Source organism: Ammodytes marinus (assembly GCF_949987685.1).
Source record: "Ammodytes marinus genome assembly, chromosome: 18".
Classification (NCBI taxonomy): domain Eukaryota; kingdom Metazoa; phylum Chordata; class Actinopteri; order Uranoscopiformes; family Ammodytidae; genus Ammodytes; species Ammodytes marinus.
In genome coordinates, this window is record NC_137222.1 from 7,692,874 (window position 1) to 7,708,105 (window position 15,232).

General features: G+C 41.1%; 1 protein-coding gene across 4 annotated transcripts; it reads right to left on the reverse strand.

Moving 5' to 3' along the window:
• Window positions 1-85: 85 nt before the first annotated feature.
• On the reverse strand, window positions 86-13,774 carry hnrpkl (heterogeneous nuclear ribonucleoprotein K, like). 4 transcript variants are annotated; one of them, XM_080047086.1, is made up of 16 exons: window positions 13,722-13,774; window positions 12,411-12,517; window positions 11,252-11,349; window positions 11,088-11,144; window positions 10,228-10,271; window positions 8,349-8,421; window positions 8,027-8,140; window positions 7,704-7,832; window positions 7,168-7,475; window positions 6,607-6,660; window positions 6,301-6,337; window positions 4,708-4,723; window positions 4,106-4,138; window positions 3,904-3,971; window positions 3,169-3,338; window positions 86-1,548 (listed from the first exon to the last, which is right to left on the reverse strand). In XM_080047086.1, exons 2-16 carry the CDS (start codon window positions 12,469-12,471, stop codon window positions 1,518-1,520), a joined length of 1,293 nt encoding a protein of 430 aa, XP_079903212.1. In that variant the 5' UTR covers window positions 12,472-12,517; window positions 13,722-13,774; the 3' UTR covers window positions 86-1,517. The 4 variants fall into 4 exon arrangements, with proteins under 4 accessions (XP_079903212.1, XP_079903211.1, XP_079903213.1 ...); XM_080047085.1 differs by lacking the exon at window positions 13,722-13,774 and adding an exon at window positions 13,465-13,536; XM_080047087.1 differs by lacking the exon at window positions 13,722-13,774 and adding an exon at window positions 13,465-13,536 and having other exon boundaries at window positions 3,118-3,338.
• Between the last annotated feature and the right edge of the window lie 1,458 nt (window positions 13,775-15,232).

Below are 15,232 nucleotides of genomic sequence, written 5' to 3' on the forward strand. Positions count from 1 at the left end.
AACCACTTACAGCCCGGCCATAGCCTGCAGCTACTGCTTTTTAAAGTGTCTCTCTAACTCCTGGAATAAAAAAGTATACAACATACACTTTGTGAACAAATACTTTATTTACTCAACACCTGCCAGGTACTACAGATTATCAGACACAAAAGATGCAGATATGACCAGACAGATAACCACCACTCATTAGCTCACAAAGCTGTATCAAACTGCAACATAAGGTAGACTTTAAAAAAAAAACTTTAAAACAACAGATCAGATATTAAAGTTGCATTACAGCGAGTCCATCACGATGAGTGTAAATGAATTAAAGGTGCACTATGCAGTCCCAGGGGAGAGGTATTTATATATATTTGAAATATTTTTTCTACATGTATTTCTTAGTATTGAATAATTCTATCATCATGAATCATATATCAAAACAATTATTTCGAGGCACCTGGAACCAAACATAAGACTAGAATATGTTTGTAAAACAAAACTGTGGGCCCTGCTGCTGTAAACAAAAACCATGAAACAGTCGCTTTTAAGGTTTTTCTAACTGTGTTCCATGGATCAAATGTTCATGTGAGGAAAGTTTATTTATTCAGTTACTTATGAGAATATACAGTACCTTATGTTCACTTCTCTGACACACCCAACGTTACATAGTGCACCTTTAACAATAGAACAAGAGAAAAACACACCAAACTGGTCCTGTGGTGACATCTCCCCCAAAGAAAGTACAACATTTCCTTGGCATACTTAATTAAAAATGAAATTTCAGTTTCTATGTAAATAAATATATACACACACACACACACACACACAAACTTTTTACATCTTTCAATAACAAAAAAGCTTCTCAAATTTCTCTTTTCCTTCTTGACAGATTGATAACACCCTGAAAAACCTTCATATTAACCATACAGACATTACAGTGGTGTCCACATTCTCGTTTAACTCTCAGCCAGAAGGCAAGTAAGCATATTTCCATATTAGATGTCATATATCTCCGTTGAAGCCCATCTTACAGAAACAAAAGCAAGTCATTGGACTGTGGCAAAAGGATGTTGTGTAGGGGGGGACAACACTTTTTTTTAAACCATTCTGAGACCATGCATCTTCATTTGTAAAAGTGTGCTTAAACATTTGAGGAAAAATAAATAGATAAACTCAATATAACACAATGTTCCTAACAAAAAGATTACATTCTGCATGCTGTACTGAAATGGAGATAAAAGCAGATGAGTCTTACTCCAATGACAGGACAAGAATCTCCAAAAAATTATGATTACACCAGCACTGACTCTTTGTTTGCTGTTTGACAGCTTCAGAATTTAAAAAAAAACTAAAATATAACTAAAAATTTAAAAAAAATAATGTTTTACATTTTCCAGATCGACTGTAGTGTGTGATAGAGAGGGGAGAGGTGGGCCACATCTAACCAAAGCAGAAGAATGTAGCACTGGATAGAAGGAGCAAACAGTTTGGCAGCATGGCTTCAAATCTTCTTTTTTTCCCCCACTTCATTCCTTCTAGAAGAACCGACCAGAGTACTGCCTCACACTGCAGTAAGAGACAAAAAAAAAAGTAAGGACATATTATTTAGTTCAACAGAACCATGACACAGTTCAGCAGCAGTTAATGCTGGACACTGCAAACTGTAAGACACCTTCCTTCATGTGCAGCACAACTGTAACTTATAGATTAAAAAAAAGTATCCCAAGGTCAAGGCTGTAAAATGAATTATGTCCGAATGAAGCAATATGACTGCTGAGACCGGCTGAGCCATTAAGTGGAGGAAGTGTCTGTGAACTGGAAAACCCTCTAAAAGATGAAATACTGCTGGAAGAAAATGGTCAATGGCCTTATGGTGAAGAATTCGGTAACATTTTAAATTTGCACATATGTTTAACCCATTGATGACTATGGCAATCTAGGATGCATGTCCTTAATGCCTGAGGGTTTTCTGAAAAAATTGTACGAATTGTCAAGTCTACCAAAACCTTAATATCTAAGCCTGTGTAGCACATAGAAACATGAAATAAAATACATTTAAAAGTTAACGTTCACAGGTTTTATTTAAACATGCTCCCTTAGCGCTTACAAACCAACAAATATTTCAAAAAATCGTCAAAATTAGATGAATTAGAAAATTATTAAATATTGTTAATAAATAGATGCAATGTGTTGTGTGATTTTCGTCAGTAGTCTATAGTAGACCTTGATTCTGCGCACCAAACGCCACTAACTGTTCTGTCGCCGACATAGCTGGCGTATTTTTTTTTATTATTTTGTTTTATTTTTATTTATTTTTATTTTTTGATTGACATGATTTTTGGCAAACCACACAACTTTTGGGTGGTCACGTGGTCTTAAAAAAATCAACAAAACCCACCTCATGTGTATTTGAACCAATGACAGTGCATTCTATGCTGGGAATGCCATGAAAATTAGATAAAGTAATAATGCTGCGCGACGCAGCATCAGGCAGGAGAGCCAATGTGGCATCGCGCAGCAGCCGTCATCAATGGGTTAATACATTTGGGCTGCAACTAAAAATCACTTTCATCATATTAATACACCATTTTTTTCTCAAGTGATTTTTGCCTATAAAATGTCAGAAAAAAGAGAATATTGCCCTGTTTAAGCCCAAGTCTTCAAAGACACTCGGTTCACAGTTTAAAGTGAAAACCGAAGTGGATCCTCACACGAGAGCCTGAAAATGTCATGTAATTCTTTTGCTTAAAAGATTATTAAAATGAGTGGTCAATCATCATTGCAGAGGAATGTTCTGTTGAGGAAGTCACTTAATCGTTTCAGCTCCAGACAAAACAAGCACCGTTCAGATATCTTAGTCAAATTCTGGACCATAAACTAAGGAAGGGGAAGTAAAAGTAAACTAAGTGCATGGTGTGTAGCACAATTAACAATGAACTTGCAATTACAGTCAACAATACGTTTTGTTATTAAGTTTGTGTGTGTTTCAACCTGGCAGCAAAAGAAATATTCCCCTTTAAGAAAGTGAAATCTATTTATCTGACTAACTTTTTAAAACAGTAACTTAAACATTGTTTTTTTTTCACTTCCATCCAGTAGTGGATGGGCATAGAGGTTCGTGAGAGGAGACCACACCGTTCCAATGAGATGACTTTTCTTGGGGGGGAGAATCACCGGAGCACGTGCCTGTTCTGCAGCAGGTACTGGGCGTTCTGGATCTGGTCTTGTGTGCCTGTGATGGTGATGATGCGGTCCTCAGAGCCCTCTAGTGGTTCATCAATCTTGATGGACGCCCCAGACTCGTGGCGGATCTGCTTGATCCTCTGGCCGCCCTTTCCTATGATGGAGCCGGCCAGCTGCAAAGGCAACCGCACACACACAGGCAAATCTGAAAATTGGGTTTTTGGCAAGGACAAGCTTCTCTCTCTTTCTTTACTGCAAGAGTCATGTTTTTCTTAAAGCCCCTGTTAACCCAAATCCACAAAATCCTTCTAACTATGTAATATGGGGAAGTATTTGCATGATAGTAAGCATTTAAAAAGAGATGGGCTTATTTATCAATCCAAATTAAAGATATTGTCAATTAAGTTTAATAAACTGTACATACATTTCGGATTTGATGAGACCATGCTCTGGTTTTTATGACACAATAGGTATTTTAAACCAATCACAGCAGGTCTCTGCCTAATGTTTTATAAAAACAATAGCAATGCCATGGAGACCGTTTGATACGCCCACACCCACAGTCTTTATGTTTGTGTTTATGAACAATTATTCATATGTATATTATATCAGATTTATATCAGATTTTTGTTAAAGCTTATTGAGGCACTCAACTTTGATATTTTACATTGATTTTTCACTATTTTAGACTGGCTTTCCAGAGGTTTTAAGAGTGAATAGACGACTACTGTAACTTACATCTTTGGGGATGGTGACTTGTGTCGTGATGACTGGGCCTCCGATGTCACTGTACGAGCCTCGGCCACCTACAGCAGGAGGTGAGGACAAAACATTTAAAAGGTGAATTTGTCTTTAACAAAAGCGTGCGACAAAGAGAAACGATACCCTTGAAGTAAGGGAAACAAGACACTGGGAACGACAATAATCCATCGCCACTCACCGGACTGAAAGTGCTCCCAGGAAGAATTGTTCTCTTTGAAAACATCGGGAAGGAAACAAGAAAGTGAAAGATGAAGATACATCGCAGGGACAAAGACGGGAGATGGTGTTCTAGTAAACAAGGCCCAAGACAAATCAAGTTTTCCTTTATGTGCTCTAACAAAGATGTTAAAGGAAATTAATGTTCTTGTTTTTTTTTTTAAAGGGAATGTTCTTTTATTGATCCTTTCTTTGAATTTGGGAACATGTCAAACCTGCAGCCACAGCTTGACAATAAAGTTTAAAAGGGGCAGGGAGCACGAGAGATCAGACAACTACACCCTTTTTTTTTAAATAGCTGAGCATAACAGTTCTTTAATACAAAAATGCATATAAAATTAACTTTAACTTTTATAAAGTGAACACACTTGGGTGCATGAAAGAACTTTCGACTTGAAAAAACAAAACAAGAATGCAGTCACAGTTTGGTTGCCCCTACATTACATTTCTGAAATGACATCTTAAACTCTAAAAATAAGCACAAGTTTGAAAAAAAGACAAGATTTTCCTTTGATGAAATAACTGAAAATGTGTGGCCTGATTTGCATAAACATCAACACTCACCATATCCGCCTCCACTCTGCATTACAGGATCGATGGGAGAAAAGAAAAGATATACAGAAAAACTGTTTTAATGGCATCCCAACAGTGTCCATTCCCTGTTTTATTACAAACAAAATGGTTATAATGTAGGATCATTTTGGTATCTCCAATACATCTGAGGCACGGATTCAGCAGGTGTATCAAAATGTTCCACAAGGATCTGAGTCTGTTCCGATTTCCACAACATTAAGCAGCCCCTGCACATTTTTTCCAGTGACATTCATGCTTCAAATAACCCATTCCACTGAACCTGAAATGCTACATTATTGGCTGGAAATCTCAGGCCACTGAAACAATGTGAAGTAACTAAAGTGACAAATGGCTTTAGCGCACCTTTAACAATTTAATCTTTGAAAACAAAATTTAACATAGGTCATTTCTAATGAAGACGGAAAAACCATAGCCTGGTCTAAAGCATCTCGATTTCTGCTGCAAGGATCAGAATTTGAACTAAATTGCATGAACCGCAAACTTGCCTTGTGTCGACAGGTCAGATAAGTGGTGGGGTAATGGTGTGGCAAACATCTTCTAGAACACATTAGGACAAAAAGACAGAACCAAATTGGCCGCAGTGCTTGTTGCTGACCATGTGCATCTCCTTACGGCCACAGTCTACCCATCGTCTAATGGTTACAAAGCAAACGACCTCTCAAGCTGGTCCCAACAACTTAACAGGGGGTTATGTAAACTGTACCCTCACTATAGAGTTCACACAGGACTGGTTTAGTCCTCCTGAGTTGTTCCAAGATAAAACAGTTTGGGGTCGGATGAAGATTGCCTTTCGAAAAGATATATAGAACGATCTATTGTATGATGCCGAGATAAAGGTTGGAAAAGTAAGATGTGTCACTGAACCATTTTAGATTAAGGTAGTCTCAGGTGGCAACTTTTTAATTAGGATTTCAAGAACTTGAAACTGGGTCATAATATTAAACCTATTTAGTGCTTGATGATTTAGAAATGTTCTAGGATACTAATAACATACCATAACTCCACAAAGCCACTGACTATTCAAATTGCTAATAAAACAAATATTTCTGTCATTTATATTTTTTTTTTGCATTTTTTTGTGCATGTAAACACTTTGAATCGTCAATCTTTTTGCATTTTGGTAACAAAGATGATGCATGTCCATGTTTGTCCTACAATCTCAAGATTAAATTGATTTATATATTGACTATTATATGTATTTATCTGATGACACGTAATCTCTGGCTTATAATTCAAACAATTTATTCGCAGCCGAGACCTGAAGGGAACCTGTTCAGGAATTGCTTTGGTTTCTGCTCAAGTTCATTTGCGAGCCTGGTGGATCTCAGGACTACGTACTGCTCTGTGGTAACCAGGGAGACAACTGTTGCTAGGCAACAACAGGCCGAGATCAGTGTGCATACACAGAGAAAAAGCGGCTCAGCGTCCAGTGCCTCCGCGCTTGTACTACACTCAGAAAAAAGAAACTTGACTCATCTGGAAAAACAATTCCCTAACATCTACTGCACACAAACATACAGGCTAACATTACAGCAGCACCTGTCAACACAGACGGCAACTTACCATGCTGTCGTAACGGTCACCTCTGCCTCTTCTGTCGCTGCAAACAAAAAGGTTTGCATTGATATAGTGTATATACTCGAGAAGACACTTCACACTACAATACCAAGCGGATTAGCACCGTTACATTGGTATTTAAAAAAAGCTGCGAGTGTGAAAGGACATGCATAGTCTACAGATGACCTGTGATCAGACTTGGAATCAGGCCTGGTGGGTTGGCATTCTGCTATTGAACAACTTTCCCTCATATCTGTTGCTTTGCTTTTGAGAGAAATTAAATTGTTAACAACCCAGTACTTGGGTCCTCACCTTGGTCTGTCGTCCATGCTGCCATGATAGCTGCCATGCGAGAACCTGTCTCCCCTGCAAATGAGACAACAGAGAGTGAAAGGGAGTTGACAAATATTTAATACAAATGTCTTATTGTATCGGAACAATTGAGCATCCTAGCGCGCACTAGTGAAATTGAAACTATTGGTTCATTTTCTGTTTAGTCTGGTTCAGTTTCACAGTGCAAACATTTGGGTGAACCAAATTTAAGAGCGGGGCCGGAAATGTACTTGTGAAAGTCCCTCTTCACTGAAAATGACATTCTTTGAAAAATTGCTGATCTACTGTGTGCACAAATCTTTTCTCCTCCGGTTTATCTGGAATGACTTGGAATGGACTTCATTCAGCATATTATGTTTGTTCTCTTCAGAACAGTTTAGCAAACGAGACTGCCCAACTGAACTGCGCCGGGGATTGAACCGTAGCAAACTGACTAAAGGTTTGGATTTAGTCCAAAACGGATCTACAGCTTTCACATCAGCCAAATGGAACCAAACTACTTGGGACAATCTCATCAGATTTTTCCTGAACCCTCCTTACCCTCCTCTTGGCAGCGGTGGCGGGGGAAGGGGCAGGTTACGTGCTCGGCTGCCCCCTCGTCCGCCCCTGGTCAGCGGGGGTGGTGGACCCCGTCGAGGGCTGATGTCATCGTAGTCCCTTCTGGCTGGAGGCATGGGTCTGCTGCCGCGTACGGGGGGCATGCGCTCAAAGCCTCCACGCACACGGATGGGGAAGCCACCGACCGGTCGCCTGGCCCTGTCCTCGAACAGCATGGTGAATCCGCCGTAGTCGTACGTCTCGTCGTAGAAATTAGGGTCATAAGGCTGGGCGCGACCTTTGATTGGTGCCTGCATAAATGAAAATAAAGATTAAAAAATTGTTAAGACCGCTCTGTTCTGAAGTAACCGTTAAAACTAGCAGTAAATCACAAAGAGACGATAACACTGAACATTTAAAAGCTGTTGACTTTAGAGTTATGGACTTGGGTCCTAGCTTTCCTTACATCTGCTTGAGATGAAAACAATGACTGTTGAGTATGTTGAGGCTTTCAACAGATCTCAGAGATGTTAACTCACCTCTGCCACCAGCTCCAAGATAACTTTAACACATTCAACGACGCGGCCCGGCTTTCCTCCTACCAATACCACTCTGTCGGTGGAGTGTGGACAGCACTCCTGGAACAGCTTGATGGTGGTCTGGGTGTTCTGGGGCACGCACACATTCAAATTTAGTCTAACGTCAAATCAAATTAACTTATGAAAGCGTTCCTACTGAACAAGCCAATGAGACTAACAAAAAAAAGTTTGCTTTTCCTTCAGGTATGTAAGGTCAATACCGTTAGCGTAACTGACTGAATAGATTTAAGCGTTGTGATTCTAACAATTCTTCTGTGTCCTACCTCTCTCAGCTCCTTTATCTTGGCACCTTTAACCCCGATGATGCCCCCTGCCAAGCTCTGATGGATCAGCAGACGAAGCTCCGAGTCAAAATCAATCCCACTGTAATGCTGGTACTACAGGAAAACATGAAAGTATACGATCTGTAATGTCAGTATGGCCAGACACTCTTCCCCTTGTTGATTAACAAAGCAAATCTGCAATTCATGAACCATACATCAAGATTAATGTTTAAAATGTTCAAAAGGTGCAGTCATCGATCGTCCTGTGATGCCCCATGATCATATAAAGATAATTAACAAGGTACTTAACATGCCGGCTTACCTCCTCTAGAGTCGGTATGATTTTGAGCAGAATCTCTCCGATGGTGTCGATGCTGGCGTTCACACTCAGGATCCTGTCGGGAACCATTTTGGATCAAAAGGCGGCAAGGCATTACAAGGGAGACAAAAACCAGATCACAAAGCAACAACAACAAAAAACTGATACCGTACGTGCGAAGCAGTCCGGAAGAAAAACGTTAACAGAAAAACATACAAAAGTATCCAAAGTAAAAAAGGAAAAATGGAGACTGCTGTGTACTACTCACAATTATTCCCAATTATCTATTTTTTCCCCCTAACACTAGAACGATTAAATAAACAGTTTACATGCATTCAATCTAATATTATTGAAGTAAGTAAGAGAAGACGTGGGACGATGGGCAGCTTCAGAACGGCTCAAATTAACGTGAGACTGGCCACACAGACTTGCAGGGGGGTGAGAAAGAGAGAGAGAGAGTTTTTTTTTTTTTACCATCCCACCACCAGCAAGCTGGAGGAACAAAACTAACACAGTAGCTTGCCAAGACAATTGCGCCACCAGCACACCTTCTCGTTGTGACCAGGGGGTTGGGGAGAGAGAGGGTAGAGGCGGGGAGGACAGGGCTTGGGGCGGAGGTGAAGAGGAGACGAAGAAGAGGAAGGGAATGTGAGTGGTTACCAAATACTTTGTGGCACAGGACAGGAGCAGGGGTGGAGGGTTTGGGTGGTGGAGAGAGGTAGGGTTATGAAAGGCACTTCTGATCTGATGTGGCCTTTAGAGGGATTTTGACAGAAGGGATGCAGCACAATGAAATAAATAGACAACATTAATGAGTGACAGAGTGGAGGGGGGAGGGCAGAGCCTCCAGAAGAGAGCCAGTTATCTCTCAGAAAAATCATGGACAGTGATGCTGACAACAGTGGGGAAGGAGAGGGGGGGTAAGGGTGGGGCTAGGTGGGCCCCAGAGGACAGAGCGGGTAAAAAAAGATGTCTGCTTTCCAAGTTTCAATGGTAAAATTAAACATCACAGCAAGGAAAAATCCACATACAGCAGCTGTGTTGCTAACTATTATATACCAACAACTACTGGGTAGAGGGTTGTCAGTCAGTACGTTTACATGACGTTAATGAAAATCAGGTTATTGTTCTTGGTCCGATTGAAACCGGACTTTTAAAATACATGTTAGTCCGACTGAAATTGCACTAAACCGCATTTTTCAAACTTGAGCTAACACACCTAGATAATGTGATAATGCGAGCGTGGGTCGAGCTTTCCTGCATAAATACAGTCAACGGACTACAACTGGCCTAGGCACTCTGTGCATGCTCCACAGTTTCCCGCCAAACAACCAAGGTAGAAGAAGAAAGCCGTTATCCATACCACCATTTGACATCGTACCAGTTTGCCGCTCGCTAACCACAAGCTGCTCGCTGGGGTAATAGGTGAACCAGAGAAGGGTCCAAGACTTATATCGCCACCTATGATAGCGGAGTCAGACATACTTCGCTAGATAAATCGAACCCCCTACCATGCTTGTATATTGGGACAAGGACAGTGTCCAATGAAATGGCCTAGTCGAACTTTAATAACTGTAGCTCGACTTAACTGTGCATGTAAACGTACTAAGTGATTCTCTGTATGGACAATAAAACTGTAATGACAAAAAGTCCAACTCAATGGAGATGCTTCAAATGGACAAAAAAATCAAAGGGGAACAATACACATCTCTGACAAGTGAAGGAGGGGGTGGGGGTGGGGGTGTTTGGCAGGGGGTGGAGGGGGAGTATACTGTCATGTTTATAAAAAAATAAAAAAATTAAACAGAAGGCAGGTAATCAAAGACATGATGTGTTTCACTGTTTCTAATCAGGCAGTGAGGCAATAACTGGTGGGACATACCGCTCTGGGCCACTGCTGTCTGGGACTGATACACTGGCATTGTACTGCATGGGCCGAGGTGGTGGAAGGTGGTGGTAGGTTGTGGTGGTGGTGGTGGTTGTGGTGGAGGAGGTTGGCATTGGGCGGGGGCATTCAATCACAAGATGTCAAGTTAGGTGCCCGTTTAAGGAGGGGCACGGTTTATGGGCGAGTGGGGCCAACCGGGAGTGTCAGGTGGGCGGGCGGGCGTTCAGGGGCGGGCGGAGGTTGGGCCAACGTCAAGGTGGGCAACGCAGAGGAGGAGGGGCATGTCGATCCAGTACATGGGCAACGGAGGAAGGTGGCCAAAAAATAAACAAATAAAGTAAGAAGGACAAGGGAAGAGGGGGGAGAAGGAATACATTTTTAATTTAATAGAATGCTACACTTTGACCCAAAAAGAGAAATGAGAGACTTGAAACTGTGGTGAGTGAGTGAGGAAGAACAGGAAGCTTGACCTGGACAAAGCTAAGTAAATAAATAAAAAATAATGTCTGGAGCACTCAGGCTTTTGTCTTGGCTGCAAGGATGAAACATAGCTTCAACACTGTGCGGGGGGGAACTGAAGCAAGGTGGAAACTCACAAAAGGACTGTAATCAAAATCCAACAGATCCATCTGAAAAGCGATATTTGACTAACAAGTGCATGTCAAATCTTGATGTCAAATGATTTTAAACCTGGAAAGAAATCTGGGAGTTGTGCGGGGAATCCAGTGAATAGAATGAATGAATGAATTTGAATATAGGTTTTGATCAATTCAAGTTCAAAAATTGGGCATCAGCCGACTACATTTTTCTCCTCGGCTGCAGAAATGCGAGCAGCATTTTATCCGTTTACTCACGTCTGTGCGTAGGGCTTTTATGTTTTTGCCACCCTTTCCGATTACAGCGCCGGCGTTCTGTGAAGAAAAAGAAGTTTTTTCTTAAGACATAAATCTCTTTGATCAATAAGATGGCCAACAACTAACGCACCCCCCCCCCCCCCTGCTGTTTGCATGCATCATACTTTGCTCTGAAGCAGCACACGCAGCTCCACCATCTCGTCTGCGTTGCGAGAACGTTTGAAGGCCTGCTCCTCGTCCATGTCCTCAGCAGGGCGTTTACCTGACAGGGAAGACAATCCTTTTTACTGGGAGCTGTGCTGGCTTTTCCTTGTGTACGAGGAATCCGTCGGTTACAACAGACGTACATATGGGAAACACCTTTAAAGCCCCTGTAAACCCGTATCCTCAAAATCGTTCTAACTATGCCATTTGGGGAGTGAGTTGCATGATAGTAAGCATCTGAAAAGAGTTGGACATAGTAATCAATCCAAATTAAAGATATTGTCCATTTGCGTTTGATTAAACTTTACAGAAATGCGGCTTAGATGAGGCGGGCTATGGTCTTGTTCTTATTACACAATAAGTATTTTGAACCAATCACAACAGTTCTCTGCCCGAATGTTCTATAAAAACAATGACTGTTACAATGAACACCGTTTGATACAGCCACACCCACAAAGTCATGTCAAAGGGTCTAGACAGTAAAAAAAAATGTTTTTTAACTACGATTTATAATATAATATTTATTTTAAATCAAAACTTTATAAAAGATTATTGTGGCACCAAATGTTCATCAAAATGCTATACACAGAGGCTTAAATTAGGCACTATGCCAAACGTAATATTTACAAAGAAATCCAGAGCCACTGAGCGATTAAACAGAGGCGACAAAAATATAACAACGATGGGAGCGCTGGGTCTGCAGCGTGTTCTACCCCAAGAATGGGTTTGATTCAGAAGCCAACTGTATCCTGGAGCATCTCCAGCACCACCATGTTCCCTTCCTGGATTATAACACAGGCAGATCTGCTCCAGGCCCACAGAACAGCAGTATCTTGGACAGGAGAAACCCTCAACCATCTGACATGTCCACATGCTATGTAGGTCCAGCCAGAAATGTTCAGTTTTATTTATTTCCTCCCTCGAGTGAACTAATTAGCCGGTAAATCTACACACTGTATTATAAACTTGATGCAGCAATGCAATCGCCCTGCCCAGTTCATTTACTACTTCTGCTAATCACACAAGGAGGTTCATTCATGCGGTTCTCATTGCGGCAGTAAATTAATGGCAGATTTTTTCCCCCATCTTTTGTTAAAATGAAGGCATTTGCGACATTACCATTAGTGTCTGTGTTGCTGAATGCAAGGTCTTCTTCCTGCTGGTCGATTTTCACCTCCATTGTCTTGCACCTGCAGTGGATTGCAAACAGGCTCCTCTCTCCGGATCTGCTAAAGGATAACGCAATCAACCAGTGGCTACATAGAGTACTGAATGTAGACAATTAGTTTGGCCTATTAATCAAGTTCAAGTTCATTGTCATATGCACATTTACAGGGAGGAATTCTTTGGCAAATAAATACATAGTCATCTAAATCAAAATTAGAATTAAAAATACTTAAATTGTCCATAATATGTTTCTATATCACAATGCGACATCAACTAGCAGCCAAAAAAAAACAGCATAACATATATTCAGTTTGCTGCCATAAAAGCATCAAATAAAATAAACAAAATAAAAGTTGGAAACACATAATGATGGCCTATTTCGCTTGATAAATTCAACAATCATTGAATTAATTATGAAAGCTCTTGCAGTTTATTTTCATGATATTGGGTCACTGGATTGATAATTTTTCAGCTCTAATTGTAATAGCCGATTAGTGCTGCTGAAGTCAAGGAATAACGACAAGAGTATGCATGCTTCATGCTGTCTGGGTAGTTCAGTTAGGACCTAGGTTTAAACACAAACATGATCATGGTGGGTCCTTCATGAAGGGAGCTTGTGTGCGCGTGCAGTCCGCCCACATGCACTGCCCACTGCAAAAGCCTTTTATAAACGCTACAGTCTATGGCAAAGGCAAGCATCACTCCTGCACTGAGGCCTTGCTAAGTTACAGATGGACAGTGGACGCCTACATAGTTTATGTATTAGCAGCAGTGCAGCACCCATTTTAACTACAGTGCTTTTCCAGGGAACACACATTCGTTGGTGCATTAATGCAATGAGCTACAAATTAGCCTTAAGTGGAGGAAGTAGGCTACATCACGAACTCATTATACCGAACGTTTTTTTCCCCTTTTTATCTCCAACTAAATCAAAACGGCTACCTGTGCACTAAAGGAAGCTGCGCAATTGCTTACACTTAAAAGGAAAAAGAGTCGGTCAACTGACCTGTCAGCAGAAGACAAGCTAATGCTAACAGCTCTCTGCTAAGCTACACAGTGTTATTATGAGGCGTGTCTGCCACTGACAGTGGACACGTTGCGACTGTAGATACATGAACATTCACCAGCGAGGAGAAGTAACACGAGCACAGCGGTACAGTGCAGCTCTCTGCTAATGTCAGCGGTGAGATGTAAACTATGCGAACCACTAGCTGACATTCCGGTTAAACTGCGCTAACACACATGACAGTTTGGAAAACAAACCTGCGGCAGCAAAACGGCGCTCACTGCGGCCGTCCACGGTTTCCTCGCTCGGGCTCGGAGACGTTTCGTTTGCACGTTTTCAGCATGAAGAAGAGAAACACGCACACACTCTTTGAGGACGAGTTCGATTCGTCCAAACTCACTCCGGGGTTTGTTACGTACGATTGTCAGGGCGGGGGGAGTGAAGCATGTGAAGGTACTTTAAATTCACCGATAGGAAACAATATCACCGTAGGGCCACGCACAACAATTTATCAAACTCACCCTAATAAGTTTGGGGAGTTTTTTCCTGAGTTCGGGCTCGCAGGCAGCTTTTCCACAACCCCGCCCCCCTCCGGCAGACGCTCCCATTAACAACACATCGACTGTGTGCACAGTGGGTTTCCTTGCTCTGAACTCTGACTGTCAGGTAAGTTTATTTGTACCGTTATATTTAATTCCGATGTACTACTCACAAAATGTTTGCATTTTTTCGCAGTGTCCATTATATGGGATTTTGTTGATATTACATTTTTCTTTAAACCATTGTAATCTGAAAATATTAGGGCGTTTTGGATGGATCCATGTCTAGCAAAACAAGGCATTAGAAGACATCATGTGGACATTTTATCGTCATTATTTCTCTATTTTTGACATTTCTTTAACTAAAGATTTCGAAAATAATCAGCTAATTGATAAAAAAAATAACTGTTAGTTCCATCCCTAAATTCAAAGCAACTGCAGTACTAAGCAGCTCTCCCTGACCCTCACCCCCAGTGGTGGATGCACATAGTATTTCACCAGGAACCACAAGCTGTTTTCTACTGTAAAGCAAAAAGGTCCACTTGGGCTCTGAAGTTGCTGGTCCCCATCAGGGGTGAATGACAGTGACACATTCCTCCATTGGACCGGTGCCCAGCTGACCAGTGGGAAAAAACACATGTTCAGAAACTGTTGTGACATTTCAAACCCAACCCTTGGATGCGTACACTTATACTAGAAACCACATGGAAATGCACATGAAACATCATATATGAACGCAACGAGAACAGAAGTTGGCATATTTGTCAAATAACTGTAGACTTAGCGCCCCTCATTTCTGCTCCAGAGGTTGACCCATTTGATCTAATAGAAACAAAATTATCACATACAATTATGAGGGAACATAGAATAAAATCGACCTGTGTTCTTTAAGGCCTTTTCAACTGAAATAGAATTTGAGGTAGCCAACTGAACTTAACTTGAGGTATTTCCATTTTATGCTAATTCTACTAAATATCAAAGGTAAATCTTTTTTCTTCGTATGTCTGACAGCTGTAGACAAGTTATTTTTCGGATTCAAATGTTGTATATGTACGAGACACCCAAAAAATCATGTAGACCATCTCCAAATGTGATGATTTTGAATTAGTTTGTTTCTGTGTTCCTTTATGGGTTGAAAAACTCTTCATATTTCTTCAACTAAATAACCTATTTAAGGCCCCCAATGGATTAGTTGGAAAATGCATCGTCACAAAGCAGTAAACAGGGTT

Bases quoted from the DNA above. Each gene is read 5' to 3' on its own strand.
- hnrpkl (XM_080047086.1), bottom strand. From the start codon at position 12,471: ATGGAGGTGAAAATCGACCAGCAGGAAGAAGACCTTGCATTCAGCAAC. The intron at 11,145-11,251 runs GTATGATGCATG...TTTTCTTCACAG, and splicing joins GTGTGCTGCTTCAGAGCAAA to AACGCCGGCGCTGTAATCGG. The intron at 7,476-7,703 runs GTGAGTTAACAT...TCATTTATGCAG, and splicing joins TCTTGGAGCTGGTGGCAGAG to GCACCAATCAAAGGTCGCGC.